General features: G+C 46.2%; 1 protein-coding gene and 1 non-coding gene across 3 annotated transcripts in view; one reads left to right on the forward strand and one right to left on the reverse strand.

Moving 5' to 3' along the window:
• The window catches only part of ZNF496 (zinc finger protein 496), a 34,239-nt gene that overhangs the window by 1,854 nt on the left and 18,207 nt on the right, over window positions 1-14,178 (forward strand). Inside the window, exons 3-6 of one of the 2 annotated variants that reach the window (XM_053911031.1) lie at window positions 364-480; window positions 821-1,247; window positions 1,575-1,758; window positions 5,124-5,197. In XM_053911031.1, coding sequence (XP_053767006.1) covers window positions 858-1,247; window positions 1,575-1,758; window positions 5,124-5,197 — 648 coding nt within the window. In that variant the 5' untranslated portion in view covers window positions 364-480; window positions 821-857. The remainder of the gene's footprint in view (window positions 1-363; window positions 481-820; window positions 1,248-1,574; window positions 1,759-5,123; window positions 5,198-14,178) is intronic. The other variant, XM_053911032.1, reaches the window with a different exon arrangement.
• Window positions 7,289-7,418, reverse strand: LOC112305285 (small nucleolar RNA SNORA33). Its single transcript, XR_002974812.1, has one exon. It is a non-coding gene; the product is annotated as a small nucleolar RNA SNORA33 (small nucleolar RNA).

The raw sequence follows: 14,178 nt of genomic DNA on the forward strand, positions 1-14,178 counted from the left end.
AAAAAAAGATGGCAAGGGAAGAGAAGGTGGTGGAGGCAAGGTCAGGCATCTTAGACTTAGTGAGCTGGGGGAGGCTGATCTGAAAGTGCTGGTGTTTTTAAATGCACAGCATTACTTTTCTCCAAGAATCTCAGGATGTGGCTGTCACTTTTGACTGTCCCCTTTCTTGTGTGAGTATCTTCTCAGCCATGTGCTCCCCCACCCCCACCACCCAGTCTCCCAAGGCAGACTGCAGCAGAGCTGGCTCCGCTCTTTGTCCAGCAGGTCTACCACGGATGCTGACCCTGGCCGCCAGCATGTGGGTCTCCCATCCTGGATGTGCCCTCTTGGGTCTTCCCTGCCCACCTGTCTTTGTCTTTCCAGCTCATGTTGTGAAGGTCTCAAGGGCAAGGACGGTGACTTTGGCTCAGAAGCCCCAAGATAGCAGCCTGCCTGGCTCAGCCCTCTCGGGTCCTCTCCAGGAGGACTTGGCCACCGAAGGTACCCTAGAGTCTTAATTCCTTCTGTCTCCTGCATGTATCCCTGTCAGTGTGCTGGATGCTCAGAATGCCATTGTCATGTTGCAAGGCCACTGCTTTTCTCCAGGACTCCCTGCCTTGTTTGTCTGGTTGACCAGTTAGGGGAGCACATAATGATGCTGTTGGGGGATGGTAGCACCCTCTCTCCCTTTGTGCAAGGACCAGCCATACTGACACTTCTCACAGGTCCCAGAGCTTCTCCCAAGGGTGGTCTGTGGGCCTTGTCACTTTCCCCATCACCACCCCCAAACCTGCTGCAGGAGACCAGAGTGTTGAAGCCAGTGATTTCTGTTTGGAAATAGGGTCGTCTTCTGCTGCTGACCCCCATCAAATCCCATCATGCCCACAGCCCTGTGCCCCCGAGTGTTGGCTCCGAAGGAAAGTGAGGAGCCCAGGAAAATGAGGAGCCCACCGGGAGAGAGCCCTGGCCCCCAGGGCGAGCTTCCCAGCCCAGAATCCTCCCGACGCCTCTTCCGCCGGTTCCGTTACCAGGAGGCAGCAGGCCCCCGTGAGGCCCTGCAACGCCTCTGGGACCTGTGCCGGGGCTGGCTGCGGCCCGAGCGACACAGCAAGGAGCAGATCCTGGAGCTGCTTGTCCTGGAGCAGTTTCTGGCCATCCTGCCCCGCGAGATCCAGGGCTGGGTGCGTGCCCAGGAGCCTGAAAGTGGAGAGCAGGCTGTGGCTGCTGTGGAGGCACTGGAGCGGGAGCCGGGGAGACCCTGGCAGTGGGTGAGCGGAGCGGCTGCTCTGGGCCGGCCAGAGGCTGGGAGGAGCGAGGGTGAGAGTGGCTGGGCAGCAGTGGAGATGGGGCCACGCAGCCCTTGCAGGGCTGAGGAATTCTGTCTGGAACTCTGTGCTTTGGTTGGGTTCACACAAGTGTTGGTCTCTTAGTACAGCAGGTTACATTCTCCAAAGGCTCTAATTACGGGGAAGATAAGCCATCCCCCCTTTACAGCCCGGTCCAAGGCCTGGGCTGAGCCTCCAGTGGTCGGCCACTGGCCTTGGCTGGCTGGGGCCCTCTCCACCTGTCCTGAGACACTCTCTCTGGGATTGCAGCTCAAGCACTGTGAGGACCCAGTGGTGATTGATGACGCTGACGGTCCTCGGGACCAAGAGCAGGAGCTGCTGCCAGCAGAGCCCCAGAGCCACGGTGCAAAGAGCCAGGAAGTCCCACTGGTGGCCCTGCCCCAGGGCCCGGGGCTCCAGAGCAGACTGCCAGGCCAGCTCAGCGGGGACCCAGGTAGGGAGCCTGAGGGTGTGGGGGAGGAGCCTGCATGCCCCATCCTGTGCCTTGGTGGTGGCTCTTGTCTTTAGTAGTTCTCTCTTGTCCCCTAAGGAGCCATAAAGGCCTGGGTTCCTCCCTAGAGCAATTGAATCAGAATCTTCTGAGGGTGTCTGTTCTTTTCCTGGCACCCAGTCCACCCAGAGGAACCTCTGCTGTAGGGGGTGTCTGAGACTGAACCATCTTCTTCCTGTGAGGGCGTATCTCTGGGCTTTGCCATTTTGGGGACAGCTGGACACTGTGGCTCTCCCAGTGGTGCCTATGTCAGGAGCCGAGTGTGGCCATCTCTGCTTGTCTCCCTGAACCTGTCTGTACCAGCTGATCAACTCCTGACCTCAGGCATGTTATTATGCTGCAGGAAATCCAGGAATACCCTCAGAGGGAACAGGTAGGCATCTCAGGGTTTCTGGCTTAATTGTCACCTGGACATTTCTGAATATCTGTACAGAGTATGCTGGTGGCTACAGGCAGGTAGGTGGCTTTGGCCCAGGTACACTTGACTTTGAATCCCCTCTCTGTACCTGGGGCATGCTTCTAAATTCTGCAAGCCTCAGTTTCCTGGCCCATCCAAGGAGGCACTCATTGCCCATATTAGATTTCTTGAGGATTGAAAGAATATATCATAAAATGTGGAGCAAGGGGGCCGGAGCCAGTCATGATTTTGAGTTGATGTCATCCCCACAGGAAGTTGTGCTGCCCTCAGGTTGAGTGAGTGATTTGTATGGTGTGGGGGTTACTTCGGGCAGGCTTTCCATATTGTATTGGGTTGGCCAAAAAGTCCCTGTGGGTTTTTTTCCATTAAAAAAGACACATTTTTCATTTTCACCAATAACTTTATTGATTTGGATATTTCGAGTATGTCGGCTATCTCCCACTCCCACATGGTATAATGTTCACTGTTCTCAATTAATGTCTCAGTTTGATCACTATCAACTTCAACTGTCTGCCCAACTGTGAAGCACCGTCCGGCAAGAAATCTCCAGCACAAAACTTCTCAAACCACTTTTTTTTTTAAGATTTTATTTATTTTATTTTTTAGAGAGGAAAAGTGAGGGAGAAAGAGAGGGAAACATTGACGTGTGGGTGCCTCTCATGCGCCCCCTACTGCTTACCTGGCCTGCAATGCAGGCATGTGCCCAAGACAGGGAATTGAACTAGCAACCCGTTGATTCTTAGGCCAGCATTCAACCACTGAGCCACACCAGCCAGGGCCGCAAACCACTTTTGACACATTCAATCAGTCATAACACCTTCTCTGTACACTGCACAAATCTCTTTCTGCATTTCAATTGCATTTTTACTTTTCTTAAGATAATAAAGCATAACATGCCGAAAGTGTTGCGTATTTTCTTCCATCTTCAATATTAAGTTGAAGGTCGCTACACAAAAATACACCCATTTTGATAAGTTTTTTAAATGCACACTGATAAGATAGCTGTCACAATACAATCTAACAATTGTTTCAAATGAAGTTAAAGATAACCAAGTGCTACTAGAGCCATCTTATGGTAAAAACCAAACAAGCTTTTTGGTCAACCCAGTACTATAGATAACATGCAAAGGAGGGGCAGCCAGGAGAGTACTCTTGCAATTCACAGAACTTGTCCTTAGCATTGCAGTAAGTTTTTCAATTAAAAAAAACATGTTAAATTTCTTTATGGGTAAAACTGTTGACTCCTGTATAAATCAAACTCTTCAGCCTCTCCTTGTTTAAAGTCCAGATGGCTGTATTAGTTTTCTAGGAATTTCCGAACCAAGTCCCACAAGCAAGGCGGCTTAGACACCAGACGTTTCTTTTCTTCCAGTTGTGGAGGCTGGAAGTCCGAGCTCCAGGTGTGGGCAGGCCTACTTCCTTGGAGGCCTCTCTCCTTGATGTGTGGATGGCCATCATCTCTCTGTCCCTCTGTGTGTGTCCAAGTCTCTTACAAGGATGCCAGTCAACTGGGGTTAGGGTCTGTCTTAAAGATGTTACATTAACTTAATTACCTCTTGAAAGACCAACATCTCCAAATATAGTCATGGTTTGACATCTTGGGGGTTGGGACTCCAGCATATAAATTTGGTGGGGACTCAGTTCAGCCTGTAATGACAGGCGTAAGGCAAGGACCGTCAGTCCAAATAAACGGTGCATGTACAGGCAGCCTGGGCTATGCAGGTTGTGGGGCAGGAGTGCCCCCAGGAGGGGCTCCCCAGCCTAAGCTGGTGCTTTGTGGGGAAGTTGGGAGACAAGCCAGTTGCCACTGATGGACGCAGGTCAAGCGACTCAGCTCCATTTTCCCTGAGCTATATAATAAAGAGACAGAGAAGACCTGGTGAGTCATTGGGATGAGCCTCCAGTAAAAAAAGCCATGTAGTTCCTAATCTTGAACATCTTCCTAAGAAGCTAGGTCTTGTTTAGAGGCTGAAAGGTTTCCACAGTGATTTGCAAAAGTGTCAATGAGGGCTCTTGTCCCATGGGAAAGGTGGGGTGGAGCTGTGGTCACCCGGGAAGGTGGCAGGTGTGAGAGCAGAATCCACGCCTGCCCTGCCTGGCTTCCCTGGCAGGGGGCAGGCGGCCTCTCTCGGGGACCCCCCAGTGTCACTGCCAGCTATTCCAGACCTTTGTTCTAAAGAGCTATACCTGTCCCTGCTGCAGCCTGAGTCTGAAAGGTGAGGGGCGCTGGCACTTGTGTCAGCCTTGACACTGATTGAATGTGTGATGTGGAGTCAACCTTCAGGAGACCAGGACACAATGGTGCAGCTTTCCTGTGAAAGGACCACCTTTTGAAACAGCTTCTTTTCACATGGCTGCACCCTGGGCAAGGTATGAGGCTCACTGCTTACAAAAGCCTGAGCCAGTTGGGATAGAAGCCCTGCTGCAATAGCATCACTGCCCAGGCCCCAGAGTGGGCCTAGTGAGGTGTCCCACGGCTGTACTCCACACCTGCTAGCAGTGGTGGTCAGGGCACTGCGACAGGCCTTTGTTCTAGAGTTTGCAGGTGGTAACTTCAACGTGTGTGTTTATCTGGCCGTGGAGCCCCACAGGAATCTGCACTGCTGGCAGCTCTTACTGGTACTCAGAGCTCTCGGCTTTATGTTTTCCTGATTTTGGATCATGAAGTTGAGGTCCCTGCACCTGTGGGAAGTTGCATTCCCAACTTGGTGGCAGGGCCAACTGGAGCTCAGGAATTCCCTGTTAAAGTCCCCATCATTGTCTCTGAAAGCAAAGGAATAAATCTTGTGGTTTGCCCAAACCTTTTTATATGCATTATCTTGTAATCCTGCCTTTGCAGATGAGGAAAGAGGCCTGGGGTTATGAGATAAGCTTTTCTCATCTCTTTCAGTTCCACAAGACTCATCCCTCCAAGACCTGAGCTTGAGGGACGCACAGCAGGTGACTGCCCTCCAGCTGCCCCTGGTGAGTGACCTGCAGGAGCCTTGAAAACCCCCTTTGCCTCTGTCAGCTACAGGGGGACGGACCCTGGCAGGTTTGTGTCTGCCACACCGGCTGTTCAGCCCCATCCTAGAAAAACTGAGGGGACCTATCCGAGTTCACATGAGTCCATCCCTCCTCCTGCCTCAGAGTCTGGGCTGCTCACCATGAGGCTTCGGTGTCCCCTCCACTGAAAAAGGGGAGGGAAGGCAGATTTCTTCCGTGCCATCACACAGCCATGTAGAGGGCTGTTAGGGAATTTCCACGTAAGGCCTCCATTCTCGGGTGTCCTCCCCAGGTGGGAGCTGGGCTTGGTCTGCAGGTGTCCTCCTCACTTACCCTTTCCCATCCCAGCTCCTGCCTGGAGGTTTCTGACCGCACCACCTTCACTGTTCTCCCTAACACGTCCCACTGGCTGCCATGAGGTGCAGTTGTTGTGAGAGTATGGGTGCCGTCTGGCCTGGGTGGACCCGGTTGCTGCTGGTTCTCAGTAGGTGAAAGACTAGCTGAAGGACAGTATGCACAGTGTATTCTCTACACAGTGCATTTGACAGGACTTTAAACCTGGGATGAGTGGGCTCAGGGTGGAAAAGAATAAGCCAGCATGTGGGGTCGGATGTCCTTGCCCTGGGAGCTGCCCCAGTGAGTGAGGCATGTGCCCCAGTATCTGCTCTGAGCTGCCTGAGCTGGCTGATGAGTCAAACTATCCAAAGGAGGTAGAACTATTCTTATTGAAAACGGTTACTTTTGACCAGTACACTTTGCAGGGGGACGCTGTGAATTTAGTACCTACAGAGCTTTGGTGCTCACCTTCAGATTCCCAGTCCCTGTAGATGCTGCAATGTGCTGAAGATGCAGATTTTGATGAGTCAGTACTGTTTAATCCCCACTGAAGAGTTTCTGCACATTGCATTAAGAATCACCATCCCAAAGGTCTTATCATTTAGGGTCTTTTTAACTTTTACTTTTAGTTGTAAAATACATATAATAAAATTTACAATCCTAGCCATTTTTAATGTTCAGTACTGTTTTTAAATGTTGGTGTGCAGCCAATCTCCAGAATTTTTTCACCTCTCCAAGCTGAAACTCCTCAGCCATTTGGTGGTCATTCCTGTGCTCCCAACACCGCCAGCTCTGGCGCCCACCATCCCCTCACTCTGGAGAGCGAACATAAGTGGAATGACACAGCATCTGCCCTTTGGTGTCTGGCCAGTTTCCCTCAGCGTATTGTCCTCTAGGTTCATCCACAGTGTAACTGTGTCAGAAATTCCTTCCCCATTAAGGCTGGATGATGTTCCCTGGTGTGCGTATAACCCACTGTGTTTATCCATTCATTCTTTAATGGACACGTGGGTGGCTTGCACCTTCTGGCTACTGTTAATAATGCTGCTTTGAACACAGGTGCCTTTAAAGTTTTGTTTGTTTATTTATTTGGTAATTGCAGATTCACTTACAATTGTAAGAAATAATAGACCCTTTGTACTCTTTACACTAGTGGTGAGGTCTTGTAGAAATACAATACAGGGTCACAGCACATTAATACACAGGATACCGAATGTTTGCTTTCAGAAGGACCTTCCCTATTGCCTTTTACAACCACACCGACTGCCCCATTGGTCTCCAATAACCACTGATGTGTTATCCATCTGATAGTGTTGTTGTTTCAAGAACATTAACTAGGTGGGAGGTAGGCTGTTTTCAATTAGCATATTTCTGTGGTGCTTTGACCACTGTTTTGCATGCGTTGGTAGTCCGTTCTGTTTTTATTGCTGAGGAAGACCCCATGTTACGGATGGACCAAGGTTTTGCCTAACCACTTCCCTGCCGAAGGAGACCCGGGCTGTTTCCAGTTTGGGGCATTGTGCATAACATATGTTATGCACTATAACAAATGTAAACATTTGTGTGAGCATCAGTCTTTATTTCTCTGGGAACACAGGCCCAAGGGTGCGATTGTTGGGTTGTCTGGTATCTTTTTCCCAGAGTGACCGTACCATTTTACATTCCCACTACATTCTCCACATCTTCAGCAGCATGTGGTGTTGTTGCTGCTTTTTATTTTATTTTTAATTTTTTTCTTATAGCCATTTTCAGGGACCTTAATGACTTCAGTGTCTTTAAGGCTTATAACATGGCTTTCCTCTTGGCAGCTCTCTCTAAATTTCTGCAGAAACCCACTCAGGTGAGCAGACTTACTGGTTGGTTTTCACTGTTTTTTGTGTTAGCCATTCCAATAGATACACAGTGATATCTCCTTGGGACTCAAACTGCATTTCTGTATGGCCAGTGAAATCTGTTATCTTCTCCTGGCCTTGTCTGCCATCTCTCTATCCACATGACTTTTGCCCACGTCCTAATTGGGCCATTTACTTTTGTTACTGTTGAGTTTTGAGAACTCATTATATACTCTACATTATTTGTTCTTTGTTGGATGTACGTTCTGCAAATATTTCCTCCCATCACAGCCTTTGCACAGGGTCTTTAGCAGAGCCAAAGTTTTCAATTTGGATCAAGTCCAATTTGTCAGTATTTCCCTTTAAGGATCATGCTTCTGGTGTAAAGTCAGAGGACTCTGCCTAGTTTTGATCCTAAAGATTTTTTTTCTCCTATGTTTTTTGCTTTAGTTATACATTTTACATTTAGGTCCAGGATACATTTAAGTCTACAATCTATGATCTGTAGTTCTTGTATAAGGTGGAGAATTAAGTCACAGGTTGTTGTGGTTTGGTTTGGTTTGGTTTTTGCTAGTGGATGTCCAGTTGTTTTGGCACCTGAAAAGCTCTGCTCTGTTGTCAAAAACCAGTTAAGTGCATTTGTGTAAGTCATTCTTGGGTTCTCTGTTTTGCTTCATTGATGTATTTGTCTTTCTCTGCACTAAGAGTACTCATTTCTACATGTCAGTCTTGAAGTTGGGTAGACCCTTCCTCTTATTTTGTTCTGCTTTTTCAAAATTACTTTAGCTATTTTCGTCTCCTTGCCTTTCTGTATCCAGTTTAGAGTAACCTTGCCCACATGTGCACCAAGTCCCACCGAGACTGTGGATAAGAGTTTTGTCAGGCTGTGTGTCAGTTTTGGGAGCGTCAACGCTGTCACTGTCCCAGTGTTGCGATCTGTGAACGCCCCGCACCTCCTGTCCACTTTCCTTCTTTGACTGTCATTGCTGTTCCGTGGTTCTCAGGGTACAAGTTCTGTAATTTTTTTTGTTAGATTTATACCTATATTCTTTATTTTTTTTAACAATTGAAAATGGCATTATATTTTTAGTTTTGTTGACAGTATGATAATTTGTAGTATAAGAAACACAACAGATTTTTGTATGTTTATTTTGTATTCTATGACCCTGCTGGATTTACATATCAGTTTAAGAAAGGGTTTTTTGTGCATTTGTTTCTTTTTAAGTAGACTCCTGGATCTTCTTTGTAGACAATCATGTCATCTGCAAATAAAGACAGTTTTATTTCTCTCCAGTGTGTATGCCTTTATTTCTCTTTCTTGCCTCATCTCATCAGCTAGAACGTCCAGCTCAGTGTTGAACAGCAGTGGTCCAAGGGGGCATCCTCGCCTTGTTCCCAGTTTTAGAGGGACAGTGTTCATCTTTCACTATAAATATGCTGTTAGCTGTAAGGTTTTTTTGTTTTGGGGGGCTTTTTTTAAAGAAATAGAGTATTTCTGGTTTTTTTTAAAGATTTTATTTATTTATTTTTAGAGAGAGGGGAAGGGAGGGAGAACAAGAGGGAGAGAAATATCAATGTGTGGTTGCCTCTTGTGCACCCCACTGGGGACCTGGCCCGCAACCCAGGCGTGTGCCCGGAGTGGGAATCGAACCAGCAACGCTTTGGTTTGCGGCCAGCCCCCAATCCACTGAGCCACACCAGCCAGGGTGGTTTTTGTAAATTCTCTCTTATCAAATCAAGGAAGTTCTGAGAGTTTTTATTGTATATGGGTGTTGAGTTTTGTCAGAATCTTTCTACTTCAGTTCATGATGAGCGTGTGAATTTTCCTTAGGCTGTTAATATGGTAGATTATGTAGACCGAGGTTTTAAAATTTTAATCCAGCCTTGCATCCCTGGGAGTCAACCCCTTATTGTTGTGGTATAAAATCTCTTTATATATTGCTGAGTTTTGTTTGCTGTTATTTTGTTAAGGATTTCTGCATCTATTCAGGAAGGATATTAGTCTTTGTTTTTCTTTACCACATTTGTCTGGTGTTGGTGTCAGGGAAATACTAGCCTCACAAGATGAGTTTGAAAGTGCCCTCCCCTCACTTTTCTAAAAGAGATTGTGCGGAATTGGTGTTAACTCTTTCAACATTGGGTAGAATTCTCTAGGGAAACCACATGACCTTGGATACTTAGAGGGGGCATACCAGAAGTGGTATTTTAATTATAGGTTCACATCCTTGCTGGTAATGGGGTGTTTCACACTACCTGCCTCATAGTGGATGAACTGCCGTCCTCGTTTGTGTTTTCCAAGGAATTGGTTCTTTTCATCTGAAGTTGTCAGATTTGTGCATGTGGAGCCGTTTGTTCGTGGCATTCCTTCACCATCTCATCCTCAGCAGGGTCTGTCAGGGCCCTGCTTTATCCCTGGTGTTGGAGATGTGCCCTCTCTTTTTCTTCCTTGTCAGTCTTGCTGGAGGTGTCAGTTTTATTGATCTTTCCAAAGAACCAGCTCATTGTTTCATTGTTTCACTGATTTTTTTTCTTACTCTTTTTGTTTTACAATTTTACTGATTTTTTTCATCTCATCTTTATTATTTTTTCTCATCCTGCATGCTTTGGGTTTATTTTACTTCTTCCTTTCTAGGTTCCAGGGATAGGACTTTACATTGTTGATTTGGGACTTCCTTCTGGTGTAAGCATTTCTAACGCAGGCCTCTTAGCACTATAAATGTCCCTCTTAGCACTGCTTTAGTTACAGCTCACAAAATGTAACATGATGCTTTTATTTTCATTCATTTCAGTATATTTTGTATTTCTTATGATCCTTCTTTGACCCAAGGGTTATTTAGAAGTGTGTAGTTTAATTTCCAAGGCTTGTAGATTTTCCTGTTAGCTTTCTATTTTTTAAAAGATTTTATTTATTTTCTTTTAGAGAGAGATCAAGGGAGAAAGAGAGAGAGAAGGAGAGAAACATTGATTGCCTCTTGCACACACCCCACTGGGGTATCCTTGCTGATTTTCTGGGTAGTTGATTGTCCTTCCAGTTTCTGAGAGAGGGATGTTGATGTCTCCAAGTGCAGTGATCCTTTAAGATCTATCAGTTGCTGCCTGTGCAACTCTCTGTTGGGTGCACATGCATTAGGATCGATGTGCACATGTTTACGTGCATATTTAGGAATGCCTTCCTGGGGGTGGACCTGTTTATTATTATTAATGTCTCTTACCATTTTCTTTGTGCTCAAGTCCACCTGTTATTAATACAGCTACTTCTTTTCCTCTTGATTAATGATTTCATAATATATATGGCCCATCTTTTTACATCCAACCTGCCTACATCATTGTTTTTGAAATGAGTTTCATTCATTTTAGCTATTTATTTATTTGAAGTGAGTTTTATTTAAATAGCAGATATGGGTATACTTCATTTTACTGCATTTTGCAAACACTGTGTTTTCATCAACATTGAGGTGATACCTTCCACCAGCAAAAACATTATCACTCACTCAGGGCTCCGGTGATGGTTGTTTTTCAGACAGTGCTGTTGCACACTGAATAGACTACAGTGCAGTGTTAACATAACTTGTATATGTTATTGTCTTGCTCTGGGAGTCCAAGAAGTTGTATGACTTGCTTCATTGTGATGTCTGCTTCTTGCAGAGGTCTGGACCCACACCTGTAGTCTTCCAGGCCTTCTTGTAGTTAAGTCATGTTTTCTAATTCACTGCCAGTTGCTGTGTTTTCACTGGTGTATTTAGACCATTTGTAGCTTAACGTAAGTATTGACATATTAGGACCTAAATATGTCTTTCTCCTGTTCTGGTTTTTATCTCTGTTTTCTTGTTCTTGCCTTTTTATGGGTTACTTCAACATTTTTTAGAACTCCATTTTGATTTACCTAGTGTATTGTTGAGTGTATTTCTTTATATTGTTAAAGAAAATATATTTAGTGATACTTGTTTAAGGATGGCAAGGCAGACTTTATCCAGGACCATGGTGGTAGGTGTAAAATCACTGCAGAGGGAGACAGAGATTCGGCTCAGCTCCAAACACAGCATGGGCAAGAGGGAATTTGTAGCTATGGAGCCGGGTTGGCAGTCAGTGGATGGAAGATTACTAAGAGGAAACATCAGGGATGGGGGGGCCTTTGGGTGGTCTGAGACCCAATTTCTAATATGGAGGGGTTTCCCCCACATCCACAAACACTCTCAAAGACAGTGTGGATTCCACAGGCAAAGGGCTCAGCCCCGGAAGAGTGCACGCCCACCTCTCCCACTCTGGGCACCAGGCACAAGCCCAGGCTTGTCACCTGTAGTTCTACTGACTGGCTCTCAATCAGAGGTTCCCACAATCCCCTCCTTGGGTTTGATTAACTTTCTAGAGTGGTACACAGAACTCAGGAACATTTTACTCACTAGATCACTGGTTCATTATAAAAGAATGTAGCTCAGGAACAGACAGATGCATAGGGCAAGGTGTAGGGAAGAGTTGGGGGCTTCCCTGCACTCTGAGCCCACCACTCTCCCTGCATCTCCATGTGTGCACCAACCCAGAAGCTGTTTAACCCTATCTGTTTGGGTGTCTATGAAGGCCTTATTATTGTTGTGATCGATTAAATCATTGACCAGCAGCTGTTGATTCAACCTCCAGCCTCTCTTCCCTCTGTGGAGGTTGGGGGAGGGGTGAGACTGAGAGTTTCAAACCTCTAGTCACTGGTTGATTCCCCTGGCAACCAGCTCCCATCCTTAGGTAGGGTTCAGAGTCACCTCATTAACATAACTAAGGACCTTTGTTGCTCTTATCACTTAGAAATTCTAGGGTTTTAGGAGATATGTGCCAGAATAGGGGTCCAAACACATATTACAAATCACTGGGTCACAGTGGGTGTTCTGGCTAAACTGACCTAACAGGATTCTTGCTAAAGACAGTCCAGGCGATCAGATGGCACCTGTGGGGTTGGGGGGGGGGGGGGGTGAAGTACCTGTTTCGATATCCAGGATGACCAGATATGGGGGGGGGGGGTTACAAGGAAGTGCACAGATGGGCCCAGGAGAAGGTTCAGGAACCTGACTAATGTTTGTCAACAAAAGAATTTTTGTCAATATAGCATTTTCAGAGATTACTCTGGTATTACATTATATATGGAGTAATTTACCACACCCTTGACTTCTCTTCACTCTTCCCCTTTTCTAGCACAATTGATTGAAAGAGTTCCTTTGTTGCATTTAGAAGCACATCCCATTGTTACAATTTTGCTTAGAAACTTAAAAGGAGAAGGAAAGCCTATTGTATTTATCCATATTTTGGCTTACCATCTTCCTTTCTTACGTTTCCTTCTTTTATTGTGAGGGGGTGGTAGGAATTTTCCTCTGCGGTTCTAGGTTCTTTTGGGTGTACTAGTTAAATGTACATGAGACAGATTAACAAGAGGAAATAACCAAATTTAATGCGTGCATACACACATGAACCCGACAGAGCCAGAGGGTCCAGACAAAGGTAGAATGAGGAAGGTGTGACCTTGTCATCTAGGAGCCAGGACTTACTCGAGGAGAGCGGTGCAGGACCAGGAGAAGAGTGGTGCTCAGTGATGAGAGGATCATCACCCTCTGGGGGCTCAAACTTGGGTATTTCTGGTGATGACTTATTACAGGCGAGGAAGGCCCGACTTAAACTTTTTGGGGGAGAAGTGTCTGCAGAGTCCACGGGGCCTCCAACACCTTCATCCTGAGCAGGTGTGGCAACTGAAGCCTTCGTCCTTTGTCACATCCTTGTTTCCTTTCTGTGTAGCGCATCTCCTTCTGCCTCGCCTTTAGGAGAAGCATGCTGGTGGCACTCGGTTCTGGACTCATCTGAGAAGTCTCCCTCCCTGTTCGCCCCTGAGGGCTGTTTCCTCCTGAGGTGGTGTTGGAAGCTGGCGGCCAGAGATAGGCTTCCTCTGAATTTCCTTTCCTCCTGCAGGGAAGATGGTGTTTTTTTAAGATGTTTTTCTTCTGTTTTTAGTTTTCAGAAGTTTATTATGATACATCTTGGCATGAATTTCTTTGGATTATTGACTTGGGGTTTACTCTTCTTGAATCTGTGGCTTTATGTCTCTTGAATTACTAAGTCTTGAGCCTTTTTTCTTCAGGTGCTTTGCCAGCCCACCTGCTCTTTCCTTCCAGTATTCTCCTTACACGATTTTACTCTTATTGCTGTGTCAGGTGTACCTCAGGCTCTTTGTTTAAGGTTTCGTCCATGTTCTCACTGTTGTTTAGATCGGACAGTTTCCTTTCCTGTCTTTGAGTTGGCTGATCCTTTTCTCTGTCCCATCCATTCTGCTGTTGAGCATGCCCTGAACCCTTTGTTTCGTCCAGGCGGCCTCAGAGATTTTTGTGGTTCTGTTCCAGACCACCACCATGAAGCAAACATCGCAATAAAATGAGTCATACGTTTTTTTGGTTTCCCAGTTCATATAAGTTGTGTTTACACTATACTGAGGTCTATTAAGTGCCATGAAATCATCAATAAAAAACAATGGTATATACATTAATTTAAAAATACCTTATGTGCCCCAGCCGTTGTAGCTCAGTTGGTTGGAGCATTGTCCTATAACTGAAAGGTTGCCAGTTGGATTCCTGGTCAGGGCACAAACCTAGGTTTGATCTCCAGCCTGGGTGCATACAATCTCCAGGCACCAACCCCCTGAGGGCAACCAGTGGATGTTTCTCTCTCTTCCTTCCTCTCTCTCTAGAAGCAATGAAAAAATGTCATTGGGTGAGGATAAAAGAAAAAATACCTTATTGCTAAAAATTCCTAACCATCATCTGA

Source organism: Desmodus rotundus, chromosome 9, assembly GCF_022682495.2.
Source record: "Desmodus rotundus isolate HL8 chromosome 9, HLdesRot8A.1, whole genome shotgun sequence".
Lineage (NCBI taxonomy): Eukaryota > Metazoa > Chordata > Mammalia > Chiroptera > Phyllostomidae > Desmodus > Desmodus rotundus.